This window comes from Aspergillus fumigatus, chromosome 5 (assembly GCF_000002655.1).
Source record: "Aspergillus fumigatus Af293 chromosome 5, whole genome shotgun sequence".
Classification (NCBI taxonomy): domain Eukaryota; kingdom Fungi; phylum Ascomycota; class Eurotiomycetes; order Eurotiales; family Aspergillaceae; genus Aspergillus; species Aspergillus fumigatus.
The window spans coordinates 1,593,190-1,620,812 of NC_007198.1; the positions used below are offsets into that span (position 1 = coordinate 1,593,190).

General features: G+C 51.3%; 9 protein-coding genes across 9 annotated transcripts; 5 read left to right on the forward strand and 4 right to left on the reverse strand.

Moving 5' to 3' along the window:
• Nucleotides 1–198: 198 nt before the first annotated feature.
• AFUA_5G06530 (CDP-diacylglycerol--glycerol-3-phosphate 3-phosphatidyltransferase) lies at nt 199–2,024 on the reverse strand (the record flags this gene model as incomplete). Its single annotated transcript, XM_748887.1, has 3 exons — nt 199–1,201; nt 1,257–1,609; nt 1,671–2,024. The coding sequence occupies 3 exons, from the start codon at nt 2,022–2,024 to the stop codon at nt 199–201; spliced, it is 1,710 nt and encodes a 569-aa protein (XP_753980.1).
• A 79-nt stretch (nt 2,025–2,103) lies between these two features.
• AFUA_5G06540 (complex I NDUFA12 subunit family protein) lies at nt 2,104–3,167 on the forward strand. Its single transcript, XM_077804772.1, has 7 exons — nt 2,104–2,222; nt 2,287–2,307; nt 2,410–2,416; nt 2,478–2,558; nt 2,610–2,673; nt 2,744–2,881; nt 2,961–3,167. Exons 1-7 carry the CDS (start codon nt 2,172–2,174, stop codon nt 3,007–3,009), a joined length of 411 nt encoding a protein of 136 aa, XP_077660910.1. The 5' UTR covers nt 2,104–2,171; the 3' UTR covers nt 3,010–3,167.
• A 136-nt stretch (nt 3,168–3,303) lies between these two features.
• AFUA_5G06550 (uncharacterized protein) lies at nt 3,304–7,330 on the reverse strand (the record flags this gene model as incomplete). Its single annotated transcript, XM_077804773.1, has 5 exons — nt 7,131–7,330; nt 6,906–7,023; nt 6,503–6,826; nt 5,828–6,447; nt 3,304–5,775 (listed from the first exon to the last, which is right to left on the reverse strand). The coding sequence occupies exons 1-5, from the start codon at nt 7,134–7,136 to the stop codon at nt 3,304–3,306; spliced, it is 3,540 nt and encodes a 1,179-aa protein (XP_077660911.1). The 5' UTR covers nt 7,137–7,330.
• Nucleotides 7,331–7,438: 108 nt separating this feature from the next.
• Nucleotides 7,439–10,102, forward strand: AFUA_5G06560 (RIX1/PELP1 family protein). The gene is made up of 2 exons (XM_748884.2): nt 7,439–7,825; nt 7,886–10,102. Exons 1-2 carry the CDS (start codon nt 7,493–7,495, stop codon nt 9,956–9,958), a joined length of 2,406 nt encoding a protein of 801 aa, XP_753977.1. The 5' UTR covers nt 7,439–7,492; the 3' UTR covers nt 9,959–10,102.
• Nucleotides 10,103–10,152: 50 nt separating this feature from the next.
• On the reverse strand, nt 10,153–12,222 carry AFUA_5G06570 (wax synthase family protein; the record flags this gene model as incomplete). The annotated part of the gene is made up of 1 exon (XM_748883.2): nt 10,153–12,222. Exon 1 carries the CDS (start codon nt 11,761–11,763, stop codon nt 10,153–10,155), a length of 1,611 nt encoding a protein of 536 aa, XP_753976.1. The 5' UTR covers nt 11,764–12,222.
• A 1,331-nt stretch (nt 12,223–13,553) lies between these two features.
• On the forward strand, nt 13,554–15,855 carry AFUA_5G06580 (MFS transporter). Its single transcript, XM_748882.2, has 2 exons — nt 13,554–15,262; nt 15,317–15,855. Exons 1-2 carry the CDS (start codon nt 13,840–13,842, stop codon nt 15,730–15,732), a joined length of 1,839 nt encoding a protein of 612 aa, XP_753975.1. The 5' UTR covers nt 13,554–13,839; the 3' UTR covers nt 15,733–15,855.
• Nucleotides 15,856–15,908: 53 nt separating this feature from the next.
• Nucleotides 15,909–18,963, forward strand: AFUA_5G06590 (DEAD/DEAH box helicase; the record flags this gene model as incomplete). The annotated part of the gene is made up of 3 exons (XM_748881.1): nt 15,909–16,517; nt 16,592–17,937; nt 17,991–18,963. The coding sequence occupies 3 exons, from the start codon at nt 15,909–15,911 to the stop codon at nt 18,961–18,963; spliced, it is 2,928 nt and encodes a 975-aa protein (XP_753974.1).
• Nucleotides 18,964–19,638: 675 nt separating this feature from the next.
• AFUA_5G06600 (putative SNF2 family helicase/ATPase) lies at nt 19,639–25,474 on the reverse strand (the record flags this gene model as incomplete). The annotated part of the gene is made up of 3 exons (XM_748880.2): nt 25,421–25,474; nt 25,190–25,329; nt 19,639–25,136 (listed from the first exon to the last, which is right to left on the reverse strand). Exon 3 carries the CDS (start codon nt 25,120–25,122, stop codon nt 19,639–19,641), a length of 5,484 nt encoding a protein of 1,827 aa, XP_753973.1. The 5' UTR covers nt 25,123–25,136; nt 25,190–25,329; nt 25,421–25,474.
• Nucleotides 25,475–25,553: 79 nt separating this feature from the next.
• Nucleotides 25,554–27,419, forward strand: AFUA_5G06610 (glutathione synthase; the record flags this gene model as incomplete). Its single annotated transcript, XM_748879.2, has 2 exons — nt 25,554–26,073; nt 26,171–27,419. The coding sequence occupies exons 1-2, from the start codon at nt 25,772–25,774 to the stop codon at nt 27,417–27,419; spliced, it is 1,551 nt and encodes a 516-aa protein (XP_753972.1). The 5' UTR covers nt 25,554–25,771.
• Nucleotides 27,420–27,623: the final 204 nt, after the last annotated feature.

Genomic DNA, 27,623 nt, shown 5'->3' on the forward strand with positions numbered 1-27,623 from the left:
ATAAGAGGCAGTAGTTGAGAGTTCACCGCAACCAAGGGTTATAATTCTGTACAAGTCTGCCAATTGCAGGCTCTTTCTATTCCTCTACCTATATATACAAGTGGCTATATAATACATGGGTATATGGATTCATCCATTCTAAGATACACATCACAAGTCTTCTCAGGCGCCGAATGATCCTCTCCAGGAGGACGCAAATCATAGAGCACCCCCAACCTTCTCAACGATCCACATTGCCAATCGTACCTTCCATGAGACTCGTCTCTCGGTCCGCCGTAGATCCTCGCGCGAGATGGCTTGTGAATCTTTTTGCAACCAGTCGGTCTCAGCCCCCAATTTCTGTTTTAATTCCTGGTCATTGGTCACGACCAGCGCGCCAACTTCCAAGTCCAGGGTGTAGCTGCGCTTTGTGTAATTGCTGCTTCCAACAAATGTCATGCTGGGGTGTTCTTCCTTGGGCAGAGTTATCCACAACCCCTTGGCGTGATAAGTCCAACCTCCTGGTTCCCCTACGGTTCCGCGACGCCATTCTTTTAGCTGGATGGCGTTTGTGCGCTGTGCCTCTGAGACTCGGTCCAGAAACTTGGCCGAAAGATGTGTATAGGCGGCAGGCAACATGCCAGAAACTCCCGGAGAGCCATAAAATCCATTGGCCCATGGTGAAGCGGTAAGCACAGTACCTCGGGTAGTCGAGGCGGTGTGAGAGGTGGACGTGCTTGCAATGAGGAGAGAAGAAAGAACGGGGTGTATGTTGAAGTAACCAGCGGTGAAGAGCCAGCGGGCACCGGAGAAAACAGAGGAAGTAGAAAGAAGGCGTAAGATAGCTGTGACTGCGGGGAACTCAGTAGAAGTATCAGGCTTCAATAGCGGAGTGAACTGAGCCACAGGGTATATAAGTGTTTGACTACTCGAACTCCATTCAGCAGCTGGCTTGGTTTTGGAGGGAGGCTGGATGAGAGGGTGCAAGACAGTTGTTGAAGAGGAAATGAATTCTTCGGGGTCATCCAAGGGACAAGGCGCGCCGTTGGATGTCGGCCAATCCAGGAGATATCCTGAAGCATTATGTGGATCCGGTAGAACCTGGAAGCTGAGGCTGCACACAGCGTCATGTATGCCTGCATAGTAATCGGCTAGTTCTTTGTTCTGAAAGACATGGTACCTGTCCAAACGATTTGTAAAGTAATCTTCTGAGAGATTCGCTCTGTAGAATCGACCATCAGCTCATCGTTATATATTTGAGCCTTAGACTCTCGTACCCAGAGAGAATGATCTCATCATCAAAGCCATACAGCTTCATGTGCTGAAGGCCCCAGCCCTCGTTGATCCTCCGAGGAATCCATTTCTTTCTCAGTCCTGTCAGATTGGGGGTGTGGAACATCCGAATATCAACCCTATCTGGTCCATGCTCAGCAACCAGAGATGCGAGGAGGGAAGCGCAAGAAGCGTTTGGAGTCTCGCGAGTCCCTCGAAGGGCATCGGTGAGGATGGAGACTTTGAGCTCGGGACTATCGCGAAGCGCTTGGTTTATAGTTTCGATAAGCTCATGCTCCGCTTTGCCTATGTATAAAGTAGAGAGATAGATGCGTTTCTTGGCATTCCGTATCTTGTCCTGAATTCCCATTAGTTAACAAAAGGCAGTGGTCTTCACTGACTGCCCCATTCCTGCTTACCTTGAGAGTGGTATAGAAACTTGCAGGGGAATCCAGAATCGTAATTTTGGAAGCTGGAACTTCAAACCGAGGCGCCACTCGATCCAATTCAACAGTAATTGTACCCAAAGGAGAGGCTGATGAGGGCGCAGCCGTGCTTGCGTTTGATGTATAGGCGGAGAATTTGCGGTCATAAAGCCTTTTCCGAGCAATCGGCCTGCGCCCGGCGCATCTCAGAGCATTGCCTCCGATGCGTTGAAACATCTTACCCGATCTTCTTCTACTCGACAAACAAGAGGCTGCAAGATCAATACGGAGTACCAATGTTCCATTTAGACCGACGCGTTCGCAAAAGGTGGAATAGCAATTCGACATGATAGGGAGCAAACAGTGCAAACAGAGTCTGCGCTAGACCGTATCAGGAGATCCTTTCACCTCCATCAAGACGGGTTGCCCGCTTCCCTATCTCCAACCTCAGCTTTGTAGAAAGCCGACGAGCTCAATCGCTGTATATCGAGCAGAATGTCGACCATACTCCGTACGTTGCGGAATCTGAGGAGGATTGGATTAAAGGTTGGTCTTCAGATCAGATTCGGAGCCTCGGAAATCCTGTGCTAATCTCTTTAACCCTGCACAGGAATATGGACACCAGATGCAGGTACGGTAACCGATCATGCGATTGAGGGGCCCTTGATCGGACGGGGCGTTTCATTTGAATGTTGACTTACTCTCTTGCCTCTTCGGCTGCACTTCATGACAGTACATCGGTATGACTTACCCGCAATTATATCGGTCACGACAAGTGACTAACGCAGACACAATTTATAGGTGATACCAAAGCTGGCACCTTGATTGCTACCGACCGCTACGGCAATAAGTACTACGAAAATATGGAGGAGGAGCTTCCTCGTGAGTAACGCGAGCAGATCTTCAGTGGGTTGCTGTTAATAACTGTGGCAGTCCGGACAAGATGGGTCGATTACAAGGAGAAGGAATATGACCCCTCGCAGATCGAGCCTGGATGGTTAGGATATCCCAAATCATCACGATGCACTTGGTCCAAAATGGGAGCGCTGAATCAATGTGTTGTTTAGGCATGCCTGGCTCTCTTACATGGTGGATGCGCCTCCCACCCAAGACAAGATCCTGCAGACTGGTCTCCGCGCTTGGGAATTGCCCGAGCACAGGCCTAACCCGACTCTCAGCCGCGGCGCTTACAAGCCCTACTCGACGTTAGTATCCCCCCTTACAGGAGTATACTATGAGGCTCTTCTTCGAATGCGCAACCACTAACTCCATTTCCCAATAAAGTGTCAAGCCCAAGTACTCCGCTTGGACCCCAGTTGCCGCTCCTCGGTAGATGGGATTTAACAAGACGATAGAAGTGGAGCTCGGTATGGCTGGCGCAAGCTTCATTTGGTTTCTTTGACCCTCTAGCCATTAGCTCTGTGGTTGGGGATGTGTAAATAAAGATGTTCTATTGCTCTTTTGATTCTATTAAAGGATTCAAAGTTTTAAGTTCCTGTTTCTCGCATGGTAGTCAAATGCTATATGTCCATAATTATCAACAAGAGGATATCACGATGGTATTTTTGTAGCCAAGAAATATCACAACAATGGCTCTTGGACAAATGAGACAAGAGGTATCCTGATTTTAAAGGACATAGAGGCCGGAGCCTATGTTTGACCAATGTCGGATTGGTCGTCGATCTTCAAGCTCAACGCACCACCACAAAACCTCCTTCAACTTTTCGACATCTCCGCTTGCCTCATGAGCACGGGAGAGGGCAAACCAAGCTTCAGAGTTATCCCAGGCGGTGCCACGCTTTGTCAACGCCGACAGGAGGACGTAGGCTCGGTCCCGGGCGGCGATACGGTTGAGCAGTTTAGGTTCATCCTCCTCAACGTCAGTTGGTGGAGACTGTCGTTTTGACGGCATTGGCCGATTATCCAAATTGTCAAACTCCTGATATTGTATCTTGTTCAAGGTAGCACTGGACTTCTGGGTTGTGGCGGGTAGGTATAGTGTCGACATCTCCGCATGAAGATCATCTGTATGTGGTCGGTTCAAAGGCATTTTCCTTTCCCATATGTCGAGGAGTAGATTCGCCAGGCAGACCGTCGCTTTGAGATGGTCGGGATCACGCACCAAGGCTTCTTCGAAGAGCTCCATTGCGTCATGAGGGCGTGATTGAGCTTGTGCCAAGAGCCCCTGTTCGGTGTGCAGGTCGGCCCAGAGTTCGTCAGAGCTTTTCGGTGAAGCCCAACCACGACTTCTAAACGCTCTGGCAGAGGATTCCTGGGCAGCAACAAGAGCTTCCACTCGGTCGACATGTTTGGCGGCCTCTTCGCATGCCTCTTGCGCATCCTCAAATAGCGAAGCGCGTCGATAGAGGCCTGCGATCAGGAGCCAAATTTTGATCAGGATTGAAAGAGCGTGTTTTTGCGATTGGACAGCGGGGAATCTGGTAATTGCTTTTGTCGGAGAGTCAAATCTATAAGGTAATCGAATGTCTTGCTCGGGTGGTTGTTTGGGGTGACCCGTCGGAGGAGGCGCTTGTTTGCAATTCATGTTATGAGCGACGGGTCGCAGAGGTTGCTTTGCGCTCTGTGGTTGGTTTGCGGTGCTTGATACCGCAAGACCGACAGCATCTTGAGCAAGGCCTTCCCTGCTTCCTGGTTGCTGCAGCGTCGCACTCCCGTTGGTAGCCGTGCTGACTGCGTTGGTCGGATCTTCAGTGCCGTTTATTTGAGTGGAGCTTTGACCTTCACCCTTCTTGAGAGTACCGCTGCGCTTCCGCAATTTTTGCCGTGTCGAATCTGATCTAGCCGGTGGTTGCGGATCCTCAGCATTCCCATTCTGCTCTTGAGTAACTTGGATTGCTGGGGCAAGATCGGTGTTGAGCATTTGCTCGTTGTGAATCGAAGAGCTGGTGCTGATAGGCTGCGTTTCACCGGTAGATTCGGCTTTACGTTCGGAAGCGCGTGAGGCTTTATGTCTCCCAAATATACTGCCTCGCAGACTCTTGACTGTACCAGCGGCGCTTTTCGGTGGCACGAGATGCTCTGTTTGACGGTCCTTCTGGTCATCAGCCTGAAGCTCCAGTTTGTTGAATAGCGTTGCAAAAAGGCTGAGTAGCTGACCGCTGTGGTTAACAGCAGCCTCCGGGCCCTCCTGGAGCTCAATGAACGCTAACTGTGTCATGCGCGTCTCGATGATGCGCTCCTTTTCTCGGCCACGCAGCTGATTGATCAAAGCGTGGCCTATGTCAGTAGTCGTCGAGGCGTCTACAGAATCTTGTCCTTGCTTTTGTGACCCTCTGCTCCCATTCACCAATGATACGACGGCGCTGGGAAATTGTTCGAATGCAGCTTCGCAAGAGCGCTCAGCGATATCGTAGTCTTGTTTTGCACTTAGCAAGAGCGCGAGTAAATGCCAGAGCGGCACTAGGTCTCGTTCTCTGGAAAGATCGGACTGTGGGCCGTGTGTTTGCGTGTAGGACAGAGCCGACTTGAGATAATCGATGGCACCATCCAGGTCTCGGCTTTCCGCGAGCAAAAGGGCGAGAGTATACAAAGATGAGTAATTGAACTCATCGCCAAGTTCTGGAGCGATGCTTCTCTCTAGATTCTCGATGGCCTCCGCACGGATGTCATCCCGGTCTTCATTTCTAGGCGTCCAACTCGCCCAGTTGGCAAGCCCTGTCCCGATTGCTCTGTAAGCAGTGGCGATGACACGAGGAGACACCACCTGAGAATCATCCGAATCTTGCCGGATGACGAGCTTTGCTTCCTCCCCGTCGTCTTCAATCTCTTGCACGTGCTTAGCGACGAACTTTTTCAAGATCGCAACCAAGTCCTTCGCTTTTTCAGCCTCCTTATCTGAGCCAAAACACACAAGCATAGTTACTCCTTCGGCAAGCGTCTGGAGCAAATTCTCGTCGCTTTCTAGTTCGCCGTACTGTGCTGCTTTCTCCGCCCTTGCTTTGGCCCCAAGGACAATCTCAATGTACGAATCGAGTGCTTTGACAGCGAGATCAAAATCTGCCAGAGCTGAATGGACGTGGAATAGGCGACGGAGAATCAAGTAAGAGTGGTAGGTCTTTGTAGCGGCGCGATAAAGAATCTAAGGTACTGTTGGTCAATATGACCCCAGTTTAGTTGGGTAAAGCACGTACATCAAGAACATTGCGGCCAACAGCGATCTGGCCGCCTTCTGGCAGGTCTTCGTCGGTCCACTTCGGTCCACATAGTTCTTGCCAATTCTGGATCACTTGCTCGACCCAATTCTCTATTTGCTCATTTCGACTGTTGGCCATGGGAAACTTCACTTCACGCAAGAGGTTGGTCTCATAGATCGCCTCCACACGCCGAATCTCGCCGGCGAGTTGTGGACGGTCAGGGCCACTCGTCGGGGAGACATAAAACAACCCATCCTGAAGAATGGCGGTCAGGAGGTCGTAGTACGATTTCCAGGTTGCTGATTTCGCGGCTGGTTCACTCGGTCCCTCAGGATTTACAGATTCCAAAGAGGAATTCTGTTTGACGTAGGGATGGGCAGACCACAGCCTACATAGTTTCAAAGCTGTCTTAATGAGCTCAGAATCACCAGATGGTGCCCTTTTGACAGCCTCTTGGCTGGCAATGGACGCAGCCTTTCCTAGCAATTTCTCCGACCAGTGTAAAAATTGGGAGCATTTCGAAGAGAGGGATGTGCTATAGCTACTCAACCATGGTGTAACCGTTTCGAGTATATTCAGCGCGTCATGTGGTTCAGATACCATTGCCTGGGCAGCTCCTATATGTATGTCAGACCAATAAAATGAGCACACAGGGTATTATGACCGGGCCACCTTTCATGTAACAGCCCTTAACCAGGCAAACCTCCGTCCATGGGGAGATGTTCTCCCCCAATTTGTCTGCTACCTCTCCGAAGTCCTTCGGTAGATGAGCTGCTGCCAGTCCCGGTTCACTCAGCGACCAATGGAGCCAGCCAAGGCAGACTTGAGCTTGGAAAAGTTCTTCCGGAGAGCCATCTTCGTTTTCAATGGTAGATAACAGCGGGGGTATTAATTCAGGCAAGGAGGGCGAGGAGCTAGAGGATGATTGAGCAGTTGACGGCCTTTTCTGGTTGTAATGTGCAATCTGAGACTCTGCTGTAGCAACCTGCAGGAAGCCTAGCATAAGAAACAATTGACAATTAGCCTCTGCGGCGTCTAGCAAGCAAGGAAGGCAAGGGAGGCCAATAATACATACATGTCTTTTGAGGCGCATGTTTGGTCACCTTCCGAATAAGCTCGGGAACTTCATCCCATTTATTCTGGCATCGCGCACTGTCCAAGGCTACAATGTAGCGATGGGCCTTCTCAGAGACCTGGCCCTGCGTTCAGCGTCAATGAAGTGATATTCAGGTGCCGTCGACTGCTCAATAAGAAGGGGAACACGTCGCCTGGTAATCGTAACTTGGAAGGCCGCACTCACCGTCATAATGGAGGTACACTTGAAGATGGAGAAAAGCTGCAACGACTAGGGAGGGCAGTGAGAATATCATCCATTATCCATGCCCAACCCCGAGGCTACTCTGCAATCGTATTACAGGATAAGAAATGAGAATGTTCCCCCAACAGTCCAACTTAAGCCGATGGAGATAAACATCATCGGCCAGGGGAGACCCGCACGGGCGTTATTTACAGGTGTATGGTACCGTCACGTCCCGAGGCTTCATGTGGCCCAAGCTTTTTTTTCGGGCTGCCACAAAATTTGTATCTCCCTCTTTTTTTTTGATAAGACGACATTGAAGCTTTAAGGAGCCTGCGAGAATCCCAGGTCATCAGGTGCGCACGATGGCATCGACTACTCTGCGTGCTGTGACGCATCGCTTGACGACCACGCCTGTCGATCAATTGCCTCAGATCGCATCATTCCTAGCAACATCATTGACCGATTGCGGGGAGCTCCTGTCTGCGACACAGAATCAGAAGTCGGGCAAGTCTGAATCTGACAATGCTGTGCAGATTCATAAGCTCAAAACTCGCCTGGCCAGTTTGCTACAGGATAGGAGCTTTGAGGGACGATGGACTGCGGTTGTCCTGGTGAAGGCGACGGTGGAAGCTGGGCAGTGGGAAGTGCTTCGCGGATGCGAACCGCTTGTGCGGAGTCTCGTTGCGATTTTGGCTGTAAGTAGTTGAGTCGGTCGTCGACAGGCCTGGTCAATCGCTAATCTCTTATTTGCGCAGAAACCGGATCCTATCTCCACGAAGAAAATGTGTATAATCACATTGACACGGATCTTTCATCTTACCTACCAATACCCCACTCTCGTTCGGGAAATCACGACGCCGTCACTACCAGGATTCATCACTTCGTCGTTGAATCTCATCTCCGTCAAGCCGGCTTCCGAGCCTATTAGAAAATTAAAGCCCAACACGCCGTTCTTGGAGATTGTCCTGAGCGCTTTCTTGGAGCTCATCGCAAGACACCCAACGATATTCCGCCCGTTTTCTGCGCAGATTCACAGTATCCTTCAGGAAATCATTGGTGCAACCGCTCCGACGTTTCCCGGCGCAACCGTGGACCTAGCGGAGCAGTTGTTCATCGCGCTCCACAACTGTGCTCCGAAGAACACATCCGCAGAGGAATGGAAGAACGCCTGCCGGTTGACAATCTCTTCAGCGCACAGGGCCGCGGACTATGTTTTGAGAGGGGTAGTAGAGCAGTGGGAGTCTGTCGATGCTACCTTGAGACAAGGTGCTCAGCCGCAGGATTACAGCCAGGTGGTGGCTGATGCTGGGCCAGATGCGCTAGGACTTCCCGGCTGGGAGGGCATTCATGCTGGAGTGGAAAGACTGACGGTACTCTTACGCTTGCTAGCCCGATTTCTGACAGTACCGACGGCGTCGGCGGTGACAATTCCACTGGGCTTGATTTTGGATCTGACATCACGACTGAGTGCGATCACTGTCCCTGCACCAGGTGCAGATGTCCCTGTCAACTTACAAATTGGCCGAGAGGAAAGGGATGGTCTCTGGGCCGAACTACCTCGTATCCACACTGTATGCATGAAACTGCTACTGAGCGCCGTGGATGCTCTGACGACAGGCGTTGTCCCAGTAGCACAGACGATCCTGGAGCAATCCCTCTGGGTTTTCCGGGCGGAGAAATTCAATAAGGATATCCGTACTTCTGTATATGACCTCGTCCACGCTTTGCTCCCACTTATAGGACCGTCAACGACGAAAAAGAACATTTCGTCCCTAGCGGACGTCCTGCGGTCATGTTGTTCCGACATCTTACCGCCAACCGGAGACTCGCTTTCCTCCACGGCGTCAGATCCCAAGGGCAAAGCAAAGACGAACCAGGCTACAGTCAACGCCGACTCGTTCTTGCACCCCGCCTCCAAACAGAGTCGGCAAACACAAGCCTCAGCCACTTTCCCCAACCTGAAGCGAGCCGCATCAGATCTCCTTCCAGTCGTTCTCGCTTTTGTGCCCATCGAGTTCCTCCCCACCTCCCTCCGCGCCGAACTTGATCGAACGGTCATCCTCGCCTCAGACAAGACCGGAATGCTGGCAAGCGTGCTCAATCCCGTCCCAGCCATGAAAGGCCGCGGCACGGGCTCCAGCATCTTGCCCTTCCTGGCGCGACGCTATTCTACCGAGATGGAGGTCGAGGGACTGATCAGACCCAGAATGCCGGTTCTGATGCACGCACCCGGTATCAGCGGGTATGGCAGCATGGTCGACGACAACGACGACGAGGAAGATGAAGAACAAGAAGAGCGGACCACTGCCGCTGTGCAGCACGCTGCCCCTGAACTTACAGGATTCCTCAGACCAACCGCCACTCCGATTATCCAGAGCAGGCGGGGCATCACTGAAGCGATGGAGGAACCCGCTCCATCCATGCACAAGCGGAGCCTGCCCGAGGAAATCAATCCTGGGATGCCAATTGCGCCAGCAGCCAGTCTGACAGACAAGAAATTCGATGATGTGCAAACGAAGAAAGTCCGGCTTGATACCGAGGCTGTTTTATCCCAGCCCGCCCTCGGCACGGCTTCTCCTACCTCGTTCACGGCCACCGCGGCTATCTCTATCCCGGCGGCCTCTGTCACGGCAACCTCTGAGCCAATGCCGATGAGCATCGCGCAGGCGGCTACATCTGGTGCGGATGCTCCGATGTCAGGGACGGCAGTAGTAGCCGCGGAGGCAGGTGACGACGATAGCGACGATGAAATTCCTACGCTGAACATTGAGCCGGATACAGACGAGGACGACGAGGATGACGAGGAGGATGTGACGATGGATGGTTGATAGTGGATGCTCTAATCATTATATGCTAATGCCTACCTTACTGTATAAGACACATTCAAAGTTCATAGAAATAGGTAGACAACCCAACTGAATTTGTCAGCGCCATCGCGCTGCAAAATATGTATAGATACGCCAATTTACCCGTCTATATGTAGTTGTATCTAGATCTACGGCATATACACAACCGAACCGCATTATAGGACTCTTAACCCCCTCTCCCAGTACTTCCCCCCATCCCAGGATCGAAACCACGGCTCCCCCCAACACCACCACCCCTCGCCCTTGGCCCCGAGCCCCAACCCACGCAGCGGACTAATAGGCAACGGCTCCGTCAACCAGAGCCCGCCGCGGGCAAAATCATCGGCGATCGAGGCGCCGGAGAGCATGAGCCACCAGAGAGCAAAGATCGCGTTAGCGGCGCGTCTGATGGGCCGCGAGAAGCGGTACCTGGCGTTAATAGACCGCGCTAGCTGGTTCTGGATCATGACCCCGACAGGTTGCAGGCAGAAGAAGACGAAATGGGTGTGGGGCTTCGTCTCGGCGAACTGGGTGTAGCTTCCGCTGGCGTGGATGAGGCCGCTGAGGAAGAAGGCAGTGACGGTCATTACGGTGCGTCGGATGCCGGGGCGTGCTGCCATGTGTTTGGGGAGTAGGGAAAGGAGAAAGTTGCCGGTGGAGGTGAAGCCAAAACGGAAAAGCTGATGCCACCATTTGCTCCAGCAGCCTACAAGGCCATGGTCAAGATAGGGGCCAAGAAACGGGCCGAAGGGGTCGGAGTAGAGCCAGGGAGCATCCAGTGGGACGCGCGTGAGCGTGCGAGAGGCACTGGGGAAGGCGAGCGAGAGGCCTAGGAAAATGATGGGGTTAAGGGGGCAGACGAAGCTTAGAGCGGCGTAGACGCCGAGCCCGCTCAGGATTTCTCGGTAGAGACGCACGACGATGTCGGGAATAGTCGGGAGTAGGAAGTAGGTGAAAGGAAATGGGCGGGCCGGGGCCGACTCGACCAGACCCCAGAAGTATGGGTCGTGCATCATGAGGACCTTGACCAAGTCTAGGAAGAGGTAGTGCTTGAGGAAGGTGACTAGGATGGCCATAAGACGCGCTCGTGCGTCGGGCTGCGAGTCAGCCTTATTGTCGGTCTTGCCCATTGCTTCACGGGCAGGTTGCCCATTTCTGGTCGTCCTTTGCCTCTGTAGCGAGTCAGGCAACGGATCCAAAGTAGATATGCGCCAGTTCCATTCTGGTCCTCGCATATTGAAGAGGATTCCCAGCGCCCAGTTGAGACGGTGCAAGAATGCACGGGGATACGGCTGCCAGGCAAGGGTCTCTGACTCCCGCTGGGAGGCATATTGTTTAGCCTTGAGGATGTGACCATTCGCGGCCTTGTCACTGGATTGAGGATTGTTTTCGTTGGCTGGTGTCGGCGCTTTGTCTGGGCATGCTGCGTTACGTGAGCACCTCTCTATTCGCGCGAAATCTCTTTCGGCATCGTTAAAGATTAGAATCGTCGCACTCCATATAGTCCACCAGGCTGTCACCAAGCCCCCCATATAACCATTCCCTCCCAACAGCGCACGCCGGTGCCGCATGACATCAACGGCTGTCCCGAGAATAAGAGCAAAGAGGACGGGGCGAAGATATCGCGCTCCACGTCGCCGGGATATCAACAGACCACATAAAGGAAGAGCGGTGAAGACAAGGAGATGCCACAGGTAGAAAGGTTTGTAGTCTCCATGCTGGATGAGGAGCTCGAACTGGTGGCGCTTGTTGTCAAGGATTTGGCGGTAAGAGCTGGGGGGAGTCATTAGCAGTCAGTTCCTAGATGTCCAGTCTAGGATTGCCGAGACTCTGACTGCTAATGATATAACCAAGAATAAAGATTTCAGAGAGCGCGTATCTTGATCCGACTGCGACTTGACTATCTAGATAGAACGTCGATGGAATTTAGGGGTCGATCAAGGAGTTTGAGACGGAGAAAAAGCAAGGGAAATCGAAGTGAGAAAAGTAAAAATGCACAACGGATGCTCAGAATCATGATGCAGACAGAACAATGTTCACGTTCTTTTCTCATCACGTCTTTTGCAGTATTGTTCACATTGCAATGTTGCCATTTGCCATTTGACTCTTCGAATTATTGTCTGGGTGATGAAAAACCTCGTTTCGTTATTTCTTCTGCTTTTGTACAGCAGAAAACAATGAAATGACCCACTACCGGAGTACTGATCGGATGAGATAAGACTGACACACGAACTAGTTTTTTCACCAACCAAGACAGAATATAGATGTTTTTGAAGGACTTTTTTTTGACCGTGGATTTATATAGCATGGGTGTATATTGTGTAAGAGTGCGGTATGGATGCGATAGCTATACTGGGAGTCAAGATCAGATCAGATACATACAATAAGGGTGCTCTGAATCAATGCTGTGGAACAAGACAGCAACAGATGGAGAACTGCCTCACGCTAGATCACTTAACTTCGAGCCTGTTTCGACTCGACTCTAAAGCTTTTAACTAAACTCATCTAAGCTCCGTAGTTTCTGGATGGAGACTCGTCCTACTACAGCAACACTAGTGGCAGGGCCGATCTAGCACTCCGCAGTCGGTGCCTGAACTTGGATGCCTGGGGCTAGTGGCATCGGCCGCACGGCGTCGCTTCTTCAACTCCCTTAAGTCACAACGATGACTGACTCTTCTTCTATCTGTCGACGATCGGTAATGTCCATCCGTTGTCCATCTGTGGCTGCTACCTTGTCCGATACACATCACGCAATAATGGTGCTCAATCATCCGAGTGCAAAAGCCCACTGTGGATAACTCCCTTCCCCCAGGATCCAGAGATCAGACGAGCGGAGAATCCCCACTGGCAACCGGAGATAATGGCTCATGGAACGGTGAAGGAGCTAAAGTGATTCATCCATTCGCATCTATGATCTCGTATTGGCTTTCCTTTTATGTGATTCCTGACACTTTATGCATTAGGATCCCTTCATAACTCCCGTGTCAATGGAATAATGGAATAATGAACCGCCTGCTTCGGTCTGCTTCCATACCCTATTCCTCATCAGGTCGTCTTCCATGCATCTCATGTCTAATGTCCAGCGTCTAGTGCTGTTTGTGCATCAGGTCGGTTTATTCCGTCTCCGCCGACTTTCAGCCCCCGCTGCTAACTCCATGACCCTCACTCGGAAAAGCCGTCTAATCTCCTATCCCCATCCACTCTCAACACTCCAAGGGTGCCGTCGACCAGGCCAGCACTACGGAGTAAGACCCCTCAACTCTCCCAAGCACGCTTCCTGACACAATTCCCATAATGATCACTCACTCCAACTGATGTCACCACTCCGTTGGTGCATTACTTGCATTTCATCGGCAGAAATGGGATCCGACACAGCGACCCTCGTTGCGTATGACGCCCATTGTATCCTGGTAGGTGCCCAGAGGCTAAGCTAATCACTATGTTCCCCTCATGCCCGTCGCGCCGTCCCGTCAGTTATTGGATGTGAAGGCGCCACTATTTGCCGATTTCCCGAGATACTAGATACTCTTATTAAGTAGTTTGCGACAATAAACAGCGGCTTTACTCTTTGGGTCAAGTCATTATCTGATGCTATTCTAGCCGCAGCTTGACTAGGGCATTCTGATTCTCCACCGAAGCTGTTACTCTTTCGCATGCACCCAATATAAACTAACCTCCGACCACCGTTCTTTCTCTGTAAACCTACCAACGATCTTCTTTCTAAGTTGTTCCGATAGTATTTATGATTGGTATACTTGTGCTATTTGAGCTTTGAAAAAAATTAGAGAATACCCTCCACACTCGGTGGCTCTTCGTCCGTTTAACGACTCATCGGCCCTGCACAATCCCATCCTTTAGCACGGATGGGCGCCAGCAGCCAGTCAGCTTCGGCTGATACTATCGAGCCTGTTCATCCCACTCGGATATCGCACTGGCGTATGGTCTATGACCAAGGTGCGCTGACCCAAGAGATCATCGATTATCGCTTCGCTGGTTCAGGCACAGAAGAAGACCCCTACCTAGTCACCTGGATTCTCAATGACCCCCGGAACCCTCTGGAATTTTCCGCGACGAAGAAATGGACCTACACCATGGTTATGGCGTGGGCGACGTTAGCCGTGTCATTGGTCTCGTCAGCGTACACTGGCGGCATGCAACAGATCATGGAACAGTTTGAAGTCGGCACAGAGGTAGCAACTCTGGGCGTTTCCACATTCGTGCTGGGGTTCGCGATCGGTCCCCTCCTTTTTGCGCCCATGAGTGAGCTTTGGGGAAGACAGTATCTCTTTCTGGTCAGCTACTGTGGATTGACCATCTTCAACGCCGCGTCCGCCGGATCACCGAACATTCAAGCTCTCATTGTCTTCCGATTCCTCGCCGGAGCTTTCGGGTCGTCCCCATTGACCAACGCAGGCGGTGTCATCGCGGATCTGTTCTCGGCGAACCAACGTGGTCTGGCGATGAGTTTGTTTGCGTCGGCCCCGTTTCTGGGCCCAGTCTTAGGGCCCATCATCGGTGGCTTCCTAGGTATGACGGAGGGATGGAAGTGGGTGATGGGGTTCTTGGCCATCTTTTCTGGCGCACTCTGGATCATCGCGGGCCTCATCGTCCCAGAAACGTATGCGCCCGTTCTCCTTCGTCGGCGAGCCATGAAGCTTTCCGAGCTTACTGGCAAAGTCTACAAGAGCAGGATTGAAGCCGAGCAAGGCAAGAAAACGCTTGGCCACTCTTTGAAGATATCACTGTCCCGCCCATGGATCCTGCTTTTCCGAGAACCTATTGTTCTTTTGCTCTCTGTATACATGGCAATCGTGTACGGAACTCTGTTTATGATGTTTGGTGCCTTCCCCATCGTGTTTGCTGGCCAGCGAGGCTGGAACCAAGGTGTGTCAGGGCTGGCTTTCCTGGGGATCATGATTGGTATGATGTGTGCTGTAGCTTTCAGCATCTATGACAACAAGCGGTATATCAGAGCCCAAGAGGCACATAAGGGGTTTGCGCCTCCCGAGGCTCGCTTGCCTCCCTGTTTGGTCGCTTCGGTAGCCATTCCCATTGGCCTCTTCTGGTTTGCCTGGACAAACTACCCTTCGATCCATTATCTGGCCAGTATTTCCGCTGGTGTGCCGTTTGGCTTTGGCATGGTTCTTGCCTTCCTCAGCCTCATGAACTACCTGATCGATGCATACACCATCTACGCCGCCTCCGTGCTCGCTGCGAGCGCCGTGCTGCGCTCGATTTTCGGCGCCGCCTTTCCCTTGTTCGTCAAGTATATGTATAGCTCGTTAGGTAGGTCCTTTTCTTTTTGGTGTTGTTGTTTAGGCGAAAATTAATCGGGTCCAGGTATTCATTGGGCCTCGTCCATTCCTGCCTTCCTGGCACTGGCCTGTGTCCCCTTTCCATTCCTCTTCTACAAGTACGGGCCTGACATCCGAAAAAAATGCAAGTTCTCCGCGGAGTCGGACGAATTCATGCGGAAGTTGATGGGACGAACCGTCAAAGAACCACAGGAAGAGGAGAAGGAAAACCAGGGCGTCATGGCGGCCACGAGCCAGGTAACCTTGGAGCCCCCCTGTGCGGAATCAGAGGTAGACAGGGTTTCCTTGGACCCTGCTAAGCTCAGTCGCAGACAATCAACTATCTCAACCAAGTCTGCCATATCGCATCGGTCTCAGAAGTTGGTGACCTCGCAGGACGTCTATGATGCCAATCCCTTTGACATTGACCGTGTCAACACGCGCGACTCGTTCAAGGACTGAAGTCTCGAGAAAGTAATCATTTGTATAGACTTTGTATGGATAAAATGATTTCGTCACTCTCCATGGATCGTGACATTCTCCTCATCTGATAAAGGCAGTTCTTCCAATCCATTCCTCTTGCAGTAAGATCATAATGTGGATCACGTGGGACCGTGGCTTAGCGCGTTTCCGCGCAGATGTCAACTATTCCTAATCTAGTAAGGTTCGATCCACAAGCTTCGCTCCAATCTTCTCCATGTCTATTCCGTATCCCGGATTTGCGTCGCGACAAGCCGTCGTTAACACAGTTAATTGACAAGTTTCCATCCCTTGCAGCAAGGATGGGGAGACCGCGTGCTAAGCGGAACATCGACCAAGTAGATCTCACCGTTGACGACGGAGACACTATTCCCCAGAGGAAAACAGCAACGCGTGCTGGTAGTAACACAACTGCTACCACGACTACCACTGGTCAACGATTCGGCGAGATTACCGAGTTTGTGCCGCTCAGCCAGTCCTCACAGGCCATTATTCTGGATGGAGAGGACGACGCGGAAGCCGAGGATCTGATCCAGGGAAGCCAGGATGATTCCTCCTATGTTAGCTTCGTGCACTACGGGAACCTGCGAACCAAGATCGTGGGCGTCCGGTACTACAATGGCTACGCGACTATTGGCGAACACGTACTTCTGCATCGTGAGCCTAATAACCCGTATGACCGCAATGCGATCCGGGTTTTGAACGTCATGGGGGATCAGATTGGTCATGTTCCCCGAGACGTAGCTGCTCGATTGGCAAAGTATATGGTAAGGAATGAAACAGAGCTTCCGTAAAGAGATGGCATGATTCTGGACTCGGATTAACTTTGAATCTAACGTAGGACTCGAAGTCGCTGTTTATCGAAGGCATGTTGACGGGGGAAATTGGCTCGTTTACGTGCCCGATTCTGCTGAAGCTGTACGGTACCAGTCATCCGGAAGAGCGGCAGCGGCTGAAGCGAATGATGATCGATGATCGACTCCCACTGACCGAATTCAATCGGTGGGAGACTCAGGAGCGCAAACAGCGCGAGTGGGCGCAGAAGGAGGCAGCCAAAAGAGGCCGCGGTCTGGCATCAGGCAATGGGCAGCAGTGGGAGGCCAGCATCAACCCACTGTATGCCAACCTTTTCGCCGGTGACGGTCTTGGTCAGACTGGGGAGAGTTTGGAAGACATTATTGGGCAGAGCAGCACCTTTAACCCTCGTGATATTGGCCAAGTGACGGAGAATTTCGGGTTGAATGAGGTAGACTTGGTTAATATGCCTATGGCAGATACTCCTGCGGCGCTTTCCACCGAGCTTCTTCCGTACCAGCGGCAGGGGCTGGCGTGGATGATCGAGAAGGAGTGTCCGCAACTGCCTGGGCCTGGTTCTCAGAACGTGGTGCAGCTTTGGAAGAGAGCTGGGAACCGATTCACCAACATCGCCACAAACTACTCAACGGCTATTCCACCCCCTCTTGCTAGTGGCGGTATTCTGGCCGACGATATGGGTCTGGGCAAGACAATCCAAATCATATCGTTGATTTTGGCCAACCCTCAGCCAAATACCCCGGAGTCATCCAAGACCACCCTGATCATAGCACCTGTCGGAGTCATGAGCAACTGGAGAAACCAGATCAAAGACCATACCCACAGTGAGAGCACGCCAAGTGTGCTCATTTACCATGGTACTGGGAAGAAAGAGGCTGCAAAACTCGATGAGTATGATGTGGTAATCACGAGCTACGGTGCTCTTGCTGTGGAGTATGATCCGAGTGCCAAAGCAGCGCCTAAGCAGGGACTGTTTGCCATTCATTGGCATCGTGTCGTGCTCGACGAGGGGCACACAATTCGAAACCCGCGAGCCAAGGGTGCTCTGGCTGCTTGCAACCTGCGCGCGGATTCGCGTTGGACCTTGACCGGCACGCCCATTGTGAACAGTTTGAAGGATCTGTATTCCCAGATTCGCTTCCTGAGACTGACCGGTGGCTTGGAAGACATGGCGGTCTTCAACAGCGTTCTCATTCGCCCTCTGACCTATGATGATCCAAATGGTCGTCTCCTCCTCCAGGCACTGATGAGCGCAATCTGCCTGAGGCGAAGAAAGGATATGGAATTTGTCAATCTGCGCCTGCCGGCCCTCACCTCGCGTGTGTTGCGCATCAAGTTTCATCCTCATGAACAAGAGAAATATGATATGTTCCAGTACGTTTCCCTCTCGCTATCAATTCGGACCACCGCCTGCTGACAACTTACAGATCCGAAGCGAAAGGTATGCTCATGGACTTCAAGTCCAGAGAAAAGGGAGGCACCACGTATTCTCATGTGCTTGAAGTCCTTCTCCGTATGCGACAAGTTTGCAACCATTGGGCGCTCTGCAAACACCGTGTTGACGCCCTCGCGGGTCTACTGGAGAAGCACAAGGTCGTCCCATTGACCCCGGAGAACATAAAAGCCCTTCAGGACACGCTGCAGCTCAGAATCGAGAGCCAGGAAATGTGCCCTATCTGTCTCGATACCCTAGAGCAGCCCGTTATCACCGCTTGCGGCCATTCCTACGACCGAGGTTGCATAGAGCAAGTCATCGAGCGACAGCACAAGTGCCCCCTCTGCCGCGCCAACATCGACGACAACTCCACCCTCGTCGCCCCCGCCGTGGATCTCGGTGAAAGCGCCGACGAGGACGTCGACGCAGACCCAAACAACCCAAGTAGCAAGATCGAAGCCCTGATCAAGATCCTCACCGCGCAGGGCCAAGCACCCGACACCAAAACCGTCGTCTTCAGCCAATGGACCTCGTTCCTTACCCTTGTCGAGCCTCACCTGCAACGCCACGGCATCGGATACGCCCGCATCGACGGCAGTATGAAGTCGACAGCCCGCGACGCCTCCACATACAAGTTCTCCAAGGACCCACAGTGCAAGGTTCTCCTCGCCAGTCTGAGCGTCTGCAGCGTCGGCTTGAACCTTGTCGCGGCCAACCAGGCCATCCTGGCCGATAGCTGGTGGGCCCCCGCAATCGAGGACCAGGCCGTCGACCGCGTCTACCGTCTCGGCCAGAAGCGCGAGACAACCGTCTGGCGTCTCGTCATGGAAAACACCATCGAAGACCGCGTGCTGGAAATCCAGGACACGAAGCGCAAGTTGATGCTGGCGGCCTTCCGTGAGAAGGATAAGAAGGTCGACGATCGGGCTACCCGGATCGCGGATCTGGAAAAACTCCTCACTTAACGGGTAGGACTTGCCCTTTTATCTCTTTGTTCGCTGTACGATACTTGATACCTCAGCTATACTCTCTGTCTTTCCAACTTCATTTGACTATATATATGGACTATCTCAGGTTTCCCACATCTAGACCAGTGATGTCGATGTTTCTCTCCTTTTTTCTGTGTGATTATCTGAAATTCTTGGCTTTGTGTAGGATTTCTTTTACTGCTGGTCAGAACACACAGGGTCATTATCTCGTTTCTTCTAAAGTTAGAGAAGGTTTTGATAGACTCCATTGTCGAGCTCGAGTTGTCCTACAACATCCATCACTACGTGGAATCATGAAATAATCTTGTAGATAGCCGCAGCTTGTTCATTGTATCTCTCTAAAATCAACCACGCTGAAACGCCTTGTCTATGCGAGTTCCGGTAATGAAGATTGAAGATCCAGATTCAAGAGAAAGAGAAAGAGAATGACATATTCACTTGAAAATGAATACAGAAAGAAGAGAAGTATTAACGGTAGAAGGAAGAATGTAAACGAAAGGAGTGGAATGATACCTGGACCGAAGGGTGCCACAAAACGCAGGGCCAACCACGCTATGCTCGCAGGAACTGATGGGATATCATGAGAACAAATGCCACGCAATCAATAAAAGACAAAGAGAATAGAATCTGAGACTAGCAAACGCGGGATCGCTACTGCGTCTTGCAGGAGCTTCCTCCGTCCTTGTTGCCATCAGTTGACTGTGTAGCTTGCGAGCTGCCCCCGTTCGATAACTGCATTGGGTGCAACTCAGGACTCGCACTGCGGCTTTCTATGAGTAATGGTGGGATCGGGGACGGCCAAGACAGTTCTGAAAGAGCGGAAGGGGCCATGCCATCGTGCTGTTGCGAGCCGGTTTGAGCTCGATACGCAGGCTGAGTGCCATCAACCGCCCCATTTTGAGACACGGCCAGCTCTGCATTCGACGTGGACTGAGAGCGTGGCGAGGTGGGCCTGTTACGTGCATGAGTGAATGGGCCATCGTCATAAGTATGAACACGGTGCCCCCAGTCACGAGGCCTAGAGGGAGCTGTAGACGGTGGAGGCACTTGAGAAGATGGCACACGGGCTTGCTGCGCGGCCGCGTAGTGAATGGGCAGGACGGGTCTGCCAGGCCAGCTTTGCCCTTGAGGCTGAGACATGGGCACCATTATTGCTAGTCTCTCCGCCTCTCTGCGTCTTCCCCCATCTCTCACGAACTCTTCCTTCCTCTGTCTCTCAAATATCAGTCGCTGGTATGCCTCGGGATCAGTACGCCTAAGCCGTTCTTCGTCGAGCTCTTGCTGGACATCCTTCCTTTCCTCTTCTGTGAGCTTGTCATTGTCTTCTCTCTGGAAGGTCTCGGTGAGAGCGATCTTCCGGATTGCCCGTTCCTCGCCGTTGTCTTCTTTGATTATTTTGTCAAGCACATGAGGATCTTTCCCCACAAATTCGGAGATGTCATGCTGTTTTACCGGTTTAGCGGGGAAGAGGTACTCGTTGAGCTTCTTAGACGCCCAGCGAATAGGGTTCTTTTTGTCCACAACCCGAACTGCAAGTTGTGTCTTAAAGATGGCCTTGTTGTAGATAATCTCCTCGAAGGTTCCTCCAGCAATGAAGCGGTAAACAAATACCGGCTTTTGTTGACCTAGACGATATGCACGCCCAACAGCCTGTTCTTCCCAGATAGGATTGAATGAGAAGTCGAATATCACGACGCGATTCGCACCCGGAATATTCAAGCCCAAGCCACCTGCACGGGTTGAGATGAGGTACACTTTCTCATCAGAAACGGTATTGAAACTTTTGGTTGCCGCTTGTCGAGTGCTGATGGGAGTCTTCCCGTCTAAACGGCGATAGCTACGTTTGGAGATCTTGAGGACGTGTTCAACATAATTGAGAGTCGGTATACTATGAGAGAAAACCAACACCTTGTCACCGGCCTTGATTGACTCGCTGATGATCCTGTCGAGAAGCTGTGCCCGATACGACAGATTCAGCGCGTTCATGTCAGGAACATTGGCGAATAGCCGCTCTTGCTCAGAAACCAGCTTCTCCGAATCAGGAATGCCTGCTTGGGTTATAGGTTCATCACCTGGTAGCATCTCATCCAAGCTTGACCCTGCGCTTTGCGCCTCATTAGCGCGACTGAGAAGCTTGTCCCTGAAGCAAGCTGGATGATTATTGCACAGCCCGAGGATGGCCATCCACGTCCAAAGCTTTGCAGTTCCAACTTCAGTCTTCCCCTGAACTACAGAGTCAACGTATGAATCATACGCTGCCCGTTGCAGTTCAGTTAAGGGAACAGTGATGACAAATTCGACCTTTGGCGGCATATCACCCTCTAGCACGGTGATAGCGGCACGGTTAACTTTCGGCTCAAGAATCTCCTTGAGAACCTGGAGCTTCTTCAGCGATTTCCTCCTCTCATAATGTGTGCTGTCCACGTAAAGACCTTCTTCGATGGGCTCCACATAGTTTGCCTTGAATTCAGGAAATTCCCCAAGATAGCCTTTAGCAATCCAGTCCACCATGGTGAAGTAGTCAGTCAAGTTGTTAGCAAGGGGGGAACCAGTCAGGGCGATGCGACTCTTAGAACGAAATTGCACGGCCGCTCGAGATATTCCCGAACTAGAATTCTTCATTTTATGAGCTTCGTCGGCGACAATAATGTTTGGACCCTCCAGAAGCCATTTCTTCACATTTGCATGTTCATCATCTCGTAGAGGTTTGTCCATCTTTTTCGTCTCTTTATTGTGGATCCATTTGCGGAATATGTCGTAGCTCATGATCAGAATTCCACCTTCTTTATCCCAATCAGACACTTCTCGCAGCCTCTCAGAAACTGCTATCATCGAAGCCGTAACTTTTCTCAGAGGCCCAATGCGTGACTCTTCAGGAGTCCACATTAGGAACTCCTCGTACCAGTTATCGATCAGTGACGAAGGACAAAGTATCAACGTTTGTGATCGGTGGAAGCACTCGGGGACCTGCTCGCTGATCTTTGGATCATTGGAAGCAGCCGCAGCAGAGATAGTATCGAGCAGCGAGATAACCTGCATTGTCTTTCCCAGCCCCATCGTATGGGCCAGTAGACAGCCTTGTTGCTTCTCGTCCTGTATCAGCTCTCGCCACATAAACTGAATGCCAATTAGTTGATGCGGCTTTACGCGTTGACCAATATGCGGGTCCAAGTAGATGGTTGGGTCTCCAAAGCTCACTGCTTGACGAGTAGGATCGGTATTGCTCACACCCATTAGCTTCATCTTGTGTTCAAGCCGTCTTCGCTCTTTTTCCTGCCGTGCTACCCGCTGCTGTGCACTTGCTTGATTTCGTTTGGCATCTTGACTTTCTTTGACTTCCTTTTTCCGCTTCCTGTGAGGCGCATTGACACGTTCAGACTTTTCTCCTTCCGACGCATTGACATGCTCGCTTGGGGTGCGAGTGCTCTTTTCGCTCGGTTCACTATCAAACTTCCGACCTTTGCAGAGTCCTAGTCCCCTGCAAAGCTCTTTGTGAAAGACTCTGAAGTCAGCAATTTCCTTTTGTGCCTTGCGGATACGCTTCTTGCTGATCGCTTTTTCCATGTACATGCAATTCACCCATGACACGAATTGTGAGGCAGTCCGCATTAACAACCGGCTCTTCCCACTATCGAGTTCGGGTATCTCCTCCTGGCCTTCCGAAAGGACTCTGAGAGCCTGTTTGACAAGGTCGTTCAACTCATCATATTCGTATTCAGGTATTAATGAAGCCATCTCTTCACGATCGCAGTCCGGCATGGTCGCAATTAACTTTGCAAGCAACCTACGGCGATCGTAGCGTTCCTCAAGAAGTTCCCAAGGGTAGGACAGCAGACCATCGAAATCATTGTGGTCAGGCAGGTCTGGGGTGTTAGGCTTGTGCGACGATTTCGTCACTTCAGGTTTCTGATTTGTGATTTCTGGTCTTCGCCTCGGAATCTCAACAACTACATTGGAGCTGAGTCGGGGAGGAGGAGATATTGAAGGACTTCGTTCGACCTTCAAGCTAACGTCGTCCGATTCTGACATCCTGGGTGGTCGCACAGGATTGAGGGGCGGTGTTTCGATCCTGAATTCGTCTGCTGAAGCTGGAGGAGAATCCATTGTGAGGTCAATGATCTCTGCCTGTTGTGCGTTTCCAGAGGGGGCAGGAGATGGTGAGCTGGTTGCCATGAAAGGCGATCTCTTGGCCCTTGATTTACGTCTGATTCCCGAAGGACTGATAATGTCATCATCGCTTTCGGACGTTGAGGGCGTCGACGCCGGCACATACCCTCTGTCGATGCTGTCCACGTTTCCAAAGTTTTCAACAGACGAGACCTCTTCCTGAGCCTCGGACTCGTCAATGAAGTCATCCTGGAAATCAGAAGTGACATCGGACTCGGAGTAAAGAGACTCCTCATCCGCGGCGCTAGGCTTTGGTTTTGGCAATGGTTTTGGTCTGGGGGCAGGAGCAACTTTTGGCGGACACTTCTCTTCCTCCAGGACCGAGATACGCCACTTCTGCTTCTGTATATCGATAACAGTCTGCTCCATGCTTTGACATTGTGTTTGTAGCTCAGATTTTGAGGCATATTCACTTCCGCGTATTGCCTCGAGCACTTTGCCTAACCGTTTCTCCAGCAAGGTAATATCGCGATTGATGGCCTTGACTTTTTGGTACGTACACTTCGCCCTTCGGGCTGTGACCCAAAGCTTCCCGGCCTTATACTCCTCTCTTGGTAGGCCATTCTGGCGCCACCGGTTCACAAACTCAGCCATACAATCTTCAATCACTGAGTCAACCTCAGCGGAAGTCAGCTTTGCCGGTTTACTTTGGACAGCATCATTGCGTTCATTATCAATTTCCTGCCAAGTTTCTTCATCAAACTCTCCTTCTGAACCCGAGTCACCGTATAATGGACAGACGTCTTGGTTGTCTTCAGCAGCGGGATATTTCTGAAGAAGATATGAATAAGGGTCAGATGGTTCCAGTGTTTGCGACAGTCGCGAACCGGCAGCCCCTGTTTGTTCTAACTGGGGCCATTTCTTTATGTCCTCTTGTGTGACTGACACATTTCCACGTGTGGCAGTGTACAAAGTGAAGAATTTCTTGTCGTGCTCGCTCGCACTCGAGTGGTCATATGGGATCAGAGCCATCCGACTACTTTCGTTATCAGAGCTCAACTGGATGGGCTTCTGCCTGAGGAAATAATTCATGCATTTTCTGACAAAGTGGCGCTGAGCGGTAGGCAGATTCGGAGGACCAAGCATTACAAACGAATGATCATCATCATCATCAGAAATAGACGGATAGAATAATTGTGAAGGCAGAATCCGATCTGGTCCCATGTACCAGTCCTTGTCTTGCGGAGCGTTCGAGGACTTCGAGGCAGGAGGATTCTTTTGTGAGTCGGGCAGAGAGCTCAAATCCAGCCTGCGTCGCTTCTTTCCTTCAGCATCAACCACGATGTGCTCATAAGCTCGCACGCGTTCGCCGGGGTTGGATGGGTCTGTACGTTGTTCTGCAGGTGGGGCGATGCTTGGACGTCTCTCGCTGGTAGTGGTTGCACTTTCACTGCCTGTAGTAGTAACTGTCGTCGTAGTAGACTCGTTGCCCCTCAGCTCACCCGAAGTCGCGGCATCCCGGGGAAAGGTCCTTTTAGTTTGGGATACTGTAGATGCTGAGGGGGTCACCCAACGAGGGCATTGCATCAAATTTTGAGGAGTCACTGTTGGTAGCGCAGAGTTCCGATGGATCGGTGATGAGAATTCTTCGAAAGGGCTTGGAACAACAGCCGTTAGGTGACTTGGGGTAACTGAATACCGACGATTATCGAGCTGGGAAGCAAGCTCCACCCTAGAACTCTGGTATTTTTGAGAACGTCGCTGAAGGTAACGTATTGCCATAAGGATAGAGCTACGATGGCCGATAGCTTTGAGTCCAAGCTCATCCCGCAGAGTCTCCTTGTCGACATCATGCAACAGCACCTCCCCGGTAATCAAATGTTCTCGAAGAGCGGCTTCGAATTGGACAGGGTTTGGCCGAGGGGCCTGCGACGCAGACTGGGACCATGGTGTCTCAGGATTATGGCAGAGGAAGGCTACTACCTCGTCAACTGTCCAGTCGAGGGGATCTCCATCATCAGCTTCCATTCCGTCTGGTGGGGCTAATTTGTTAATGGAATCTCAACGCAGTGAGTTGAAGCCAACAGCATCTTACAGTAAGCCCATCAGCAGGTTCAAATCGTCACTAGAATTAAGTTTTCTCATGAGTGAAAGGGCACCATTGGGTCACAGAAGAGGCGAGATCTGAGAGAAGCGAAGGACGATCATGGAAGTCAGAATGAATTGGGCGAGATCCTGAGAGGGACAGGAGAGTCAGCGATCTCACAGACCTCGCATTCACTAAGAACCTAGCTGCTGAGCATATAAAAACGGGATGCAAGCTGACTGTACTAATTTTGGGTAACGGAAGAATTCTGATGAACTGATCGCGTTATGGAACGAGACCCGCCAAAAGTGATACTGCCGAAAATGGCGATCGGCGGTTGGTTATCGCGATAGAGCTCTTTTTTTTGCCAGTATGTAAGGCGGTGCAACAGGCGGTATGCGGCGTAGTCCCACCAAAGCTCCGATGATTAATCGCCGACGGCCCCTCATCGACAGTATTAATAATGGTCTTTTCTTGCAGGAGATGTTGATCTATTCGCACCTGAACAGCCCTCAATTGATTTCAAACTGCCTGTCTAGACTTATTTGAGTGCTGAAATTCCATATTGCAGGAGATATATTGCTCTTCAGAATGAGTGACTCGATCTATACTAATTATCCTCCGGAACTGAACCCCGCACAGAAGGACTTCCTGGTAAAGACTATCAAGGACTGGGCTACGCAAAATGGCTTGATGGTCCGACCTCATCTTTCGTTCGTTTCGAAAGAGTCTGACCCGTATGGTGTATTGGCCACGAATGCTCCAGTGACGTTATTTCCCAGTCTGTTCCCACGGGCATGCTTCGAAGAGGCCAAGGCGTTGCAGACCGTGTACAACCAGCTTTATGCCGCAATTACATGTAATGAGGAATGGCTTGGCAAAATAATGGAAGAGTAAGACTCTGATGCTTTTCTGTGGGATTTAATGCAATGCTTTTTCGGAGCACAGCATCTGTGGAGAGTTCTGAACTAAAAACCGTTTGACCTGTAGTCTGATTGACGTTGACGACTTCATCTCCGGTCTGTGGAAAGTTCACCTCTCAGTCAAGAAGGAGGGCTATGTTCAGAACTTGTCCCTTGGATTGTACCGTTCTGATTACATGGCTCACGCCCCGACAAATGCGAACACCCCGTCTTTGAAGCAAGTGGAGTTCAACACTATCTCGTCGTCCTTCGGCGGCCTATCTTCTCTGGTGCGAAAGCTCCATTCAGAGCTTCTTACCTCCCCGCCAGGCTATCCTATTTCTTATCCTTTCCACCCACTGTTTGAATCGAATGTACCTCCTGAAAATACCGCTGTGGAAACCTTGTCAGCCGGGCTGGCTGCCGCGCATTCCGCTTACGGTCCTTCGAAGTCGACTCCGGCTCTTCCCACGTGTATTCTGTTCGTAGTGCAGGAGAACGAACGAAACATATTTGACCAGCTAGCACTCTCCAGACAGCTCACTACCGTTCATAAGATACCCGTTTTCCGACTACACAGTACCGAGGTCTTGGATCATACATCGATTCCTGCCTCGAACCCCTCCCGGCCTCTTATCTACCGACCCCCTCATTCACCAGACACGCAGTTTGAAGTGACAACTGTATATCTCCGCTGCTTCTATGCTCCGACTGATTACACCTCTGAGCGTGACTGGGAGGCGCGGACACATTTGGAGCGTTCTGCAGCGATCAAATGCCCCACCGTTCTGAACCAGTTGGCAGGATCTAAGATTATACAACAAGTACTGGCAGAGACTGCAGGGCCCGATCACCTTGCGAGTTTCATGGCAGACACCGATCCGGCCACTATTGCTCGCTTACGAGAAACATTTGCGCCTCAATACGACCTTTCTTCAAGTGGACGCGGCCGAGAATTGGCTCTGAACCCCGAAACAGCTGTCAATCACGTCCTCAAACCGCAGCGGGAAGGAGGCGGCAACAACGTTTATAAGTCAGCCATTCCGGACTTTTTACGGTCAATTCCAGAAAGTGAATGGAAGCGATGGATCCTGATGGAACTGATCCGTCCACCTGCTGAGGCCAAGAATGTGGCTTTGAGGAGTGATGGCGAGGTTCTCAGCGGCAAAGTCATTGGGGAGTTAGGTATCTATGGCACCATTCTCTGGGATCAATCCAATGGAAATGTCCTGCAGAACGAGCAAGGCGGGTGGTTGATGAGGACCAAGGCGAAGGATGTTAACGAAGGGGGGGTGGCCACGGGATTCTCCAGTCTAGATAGCATTCTTCTTTACTAAAGTTCCCTGACAAATCCTTTGTTACTGATAGATACGTGTACTCGGCTACTGCGGTCCTTTTCATGAATCAGGTGGTCGGTTGCTATAGTTCAATTTCCAATATCACTGTGTCGAAGACGTGAACGACACACCAATGTTATTCAAACTTGGAATTACAATCTTCTCCCAACCAAATCAATAAACAAGAGACGCTCCAACGCACCC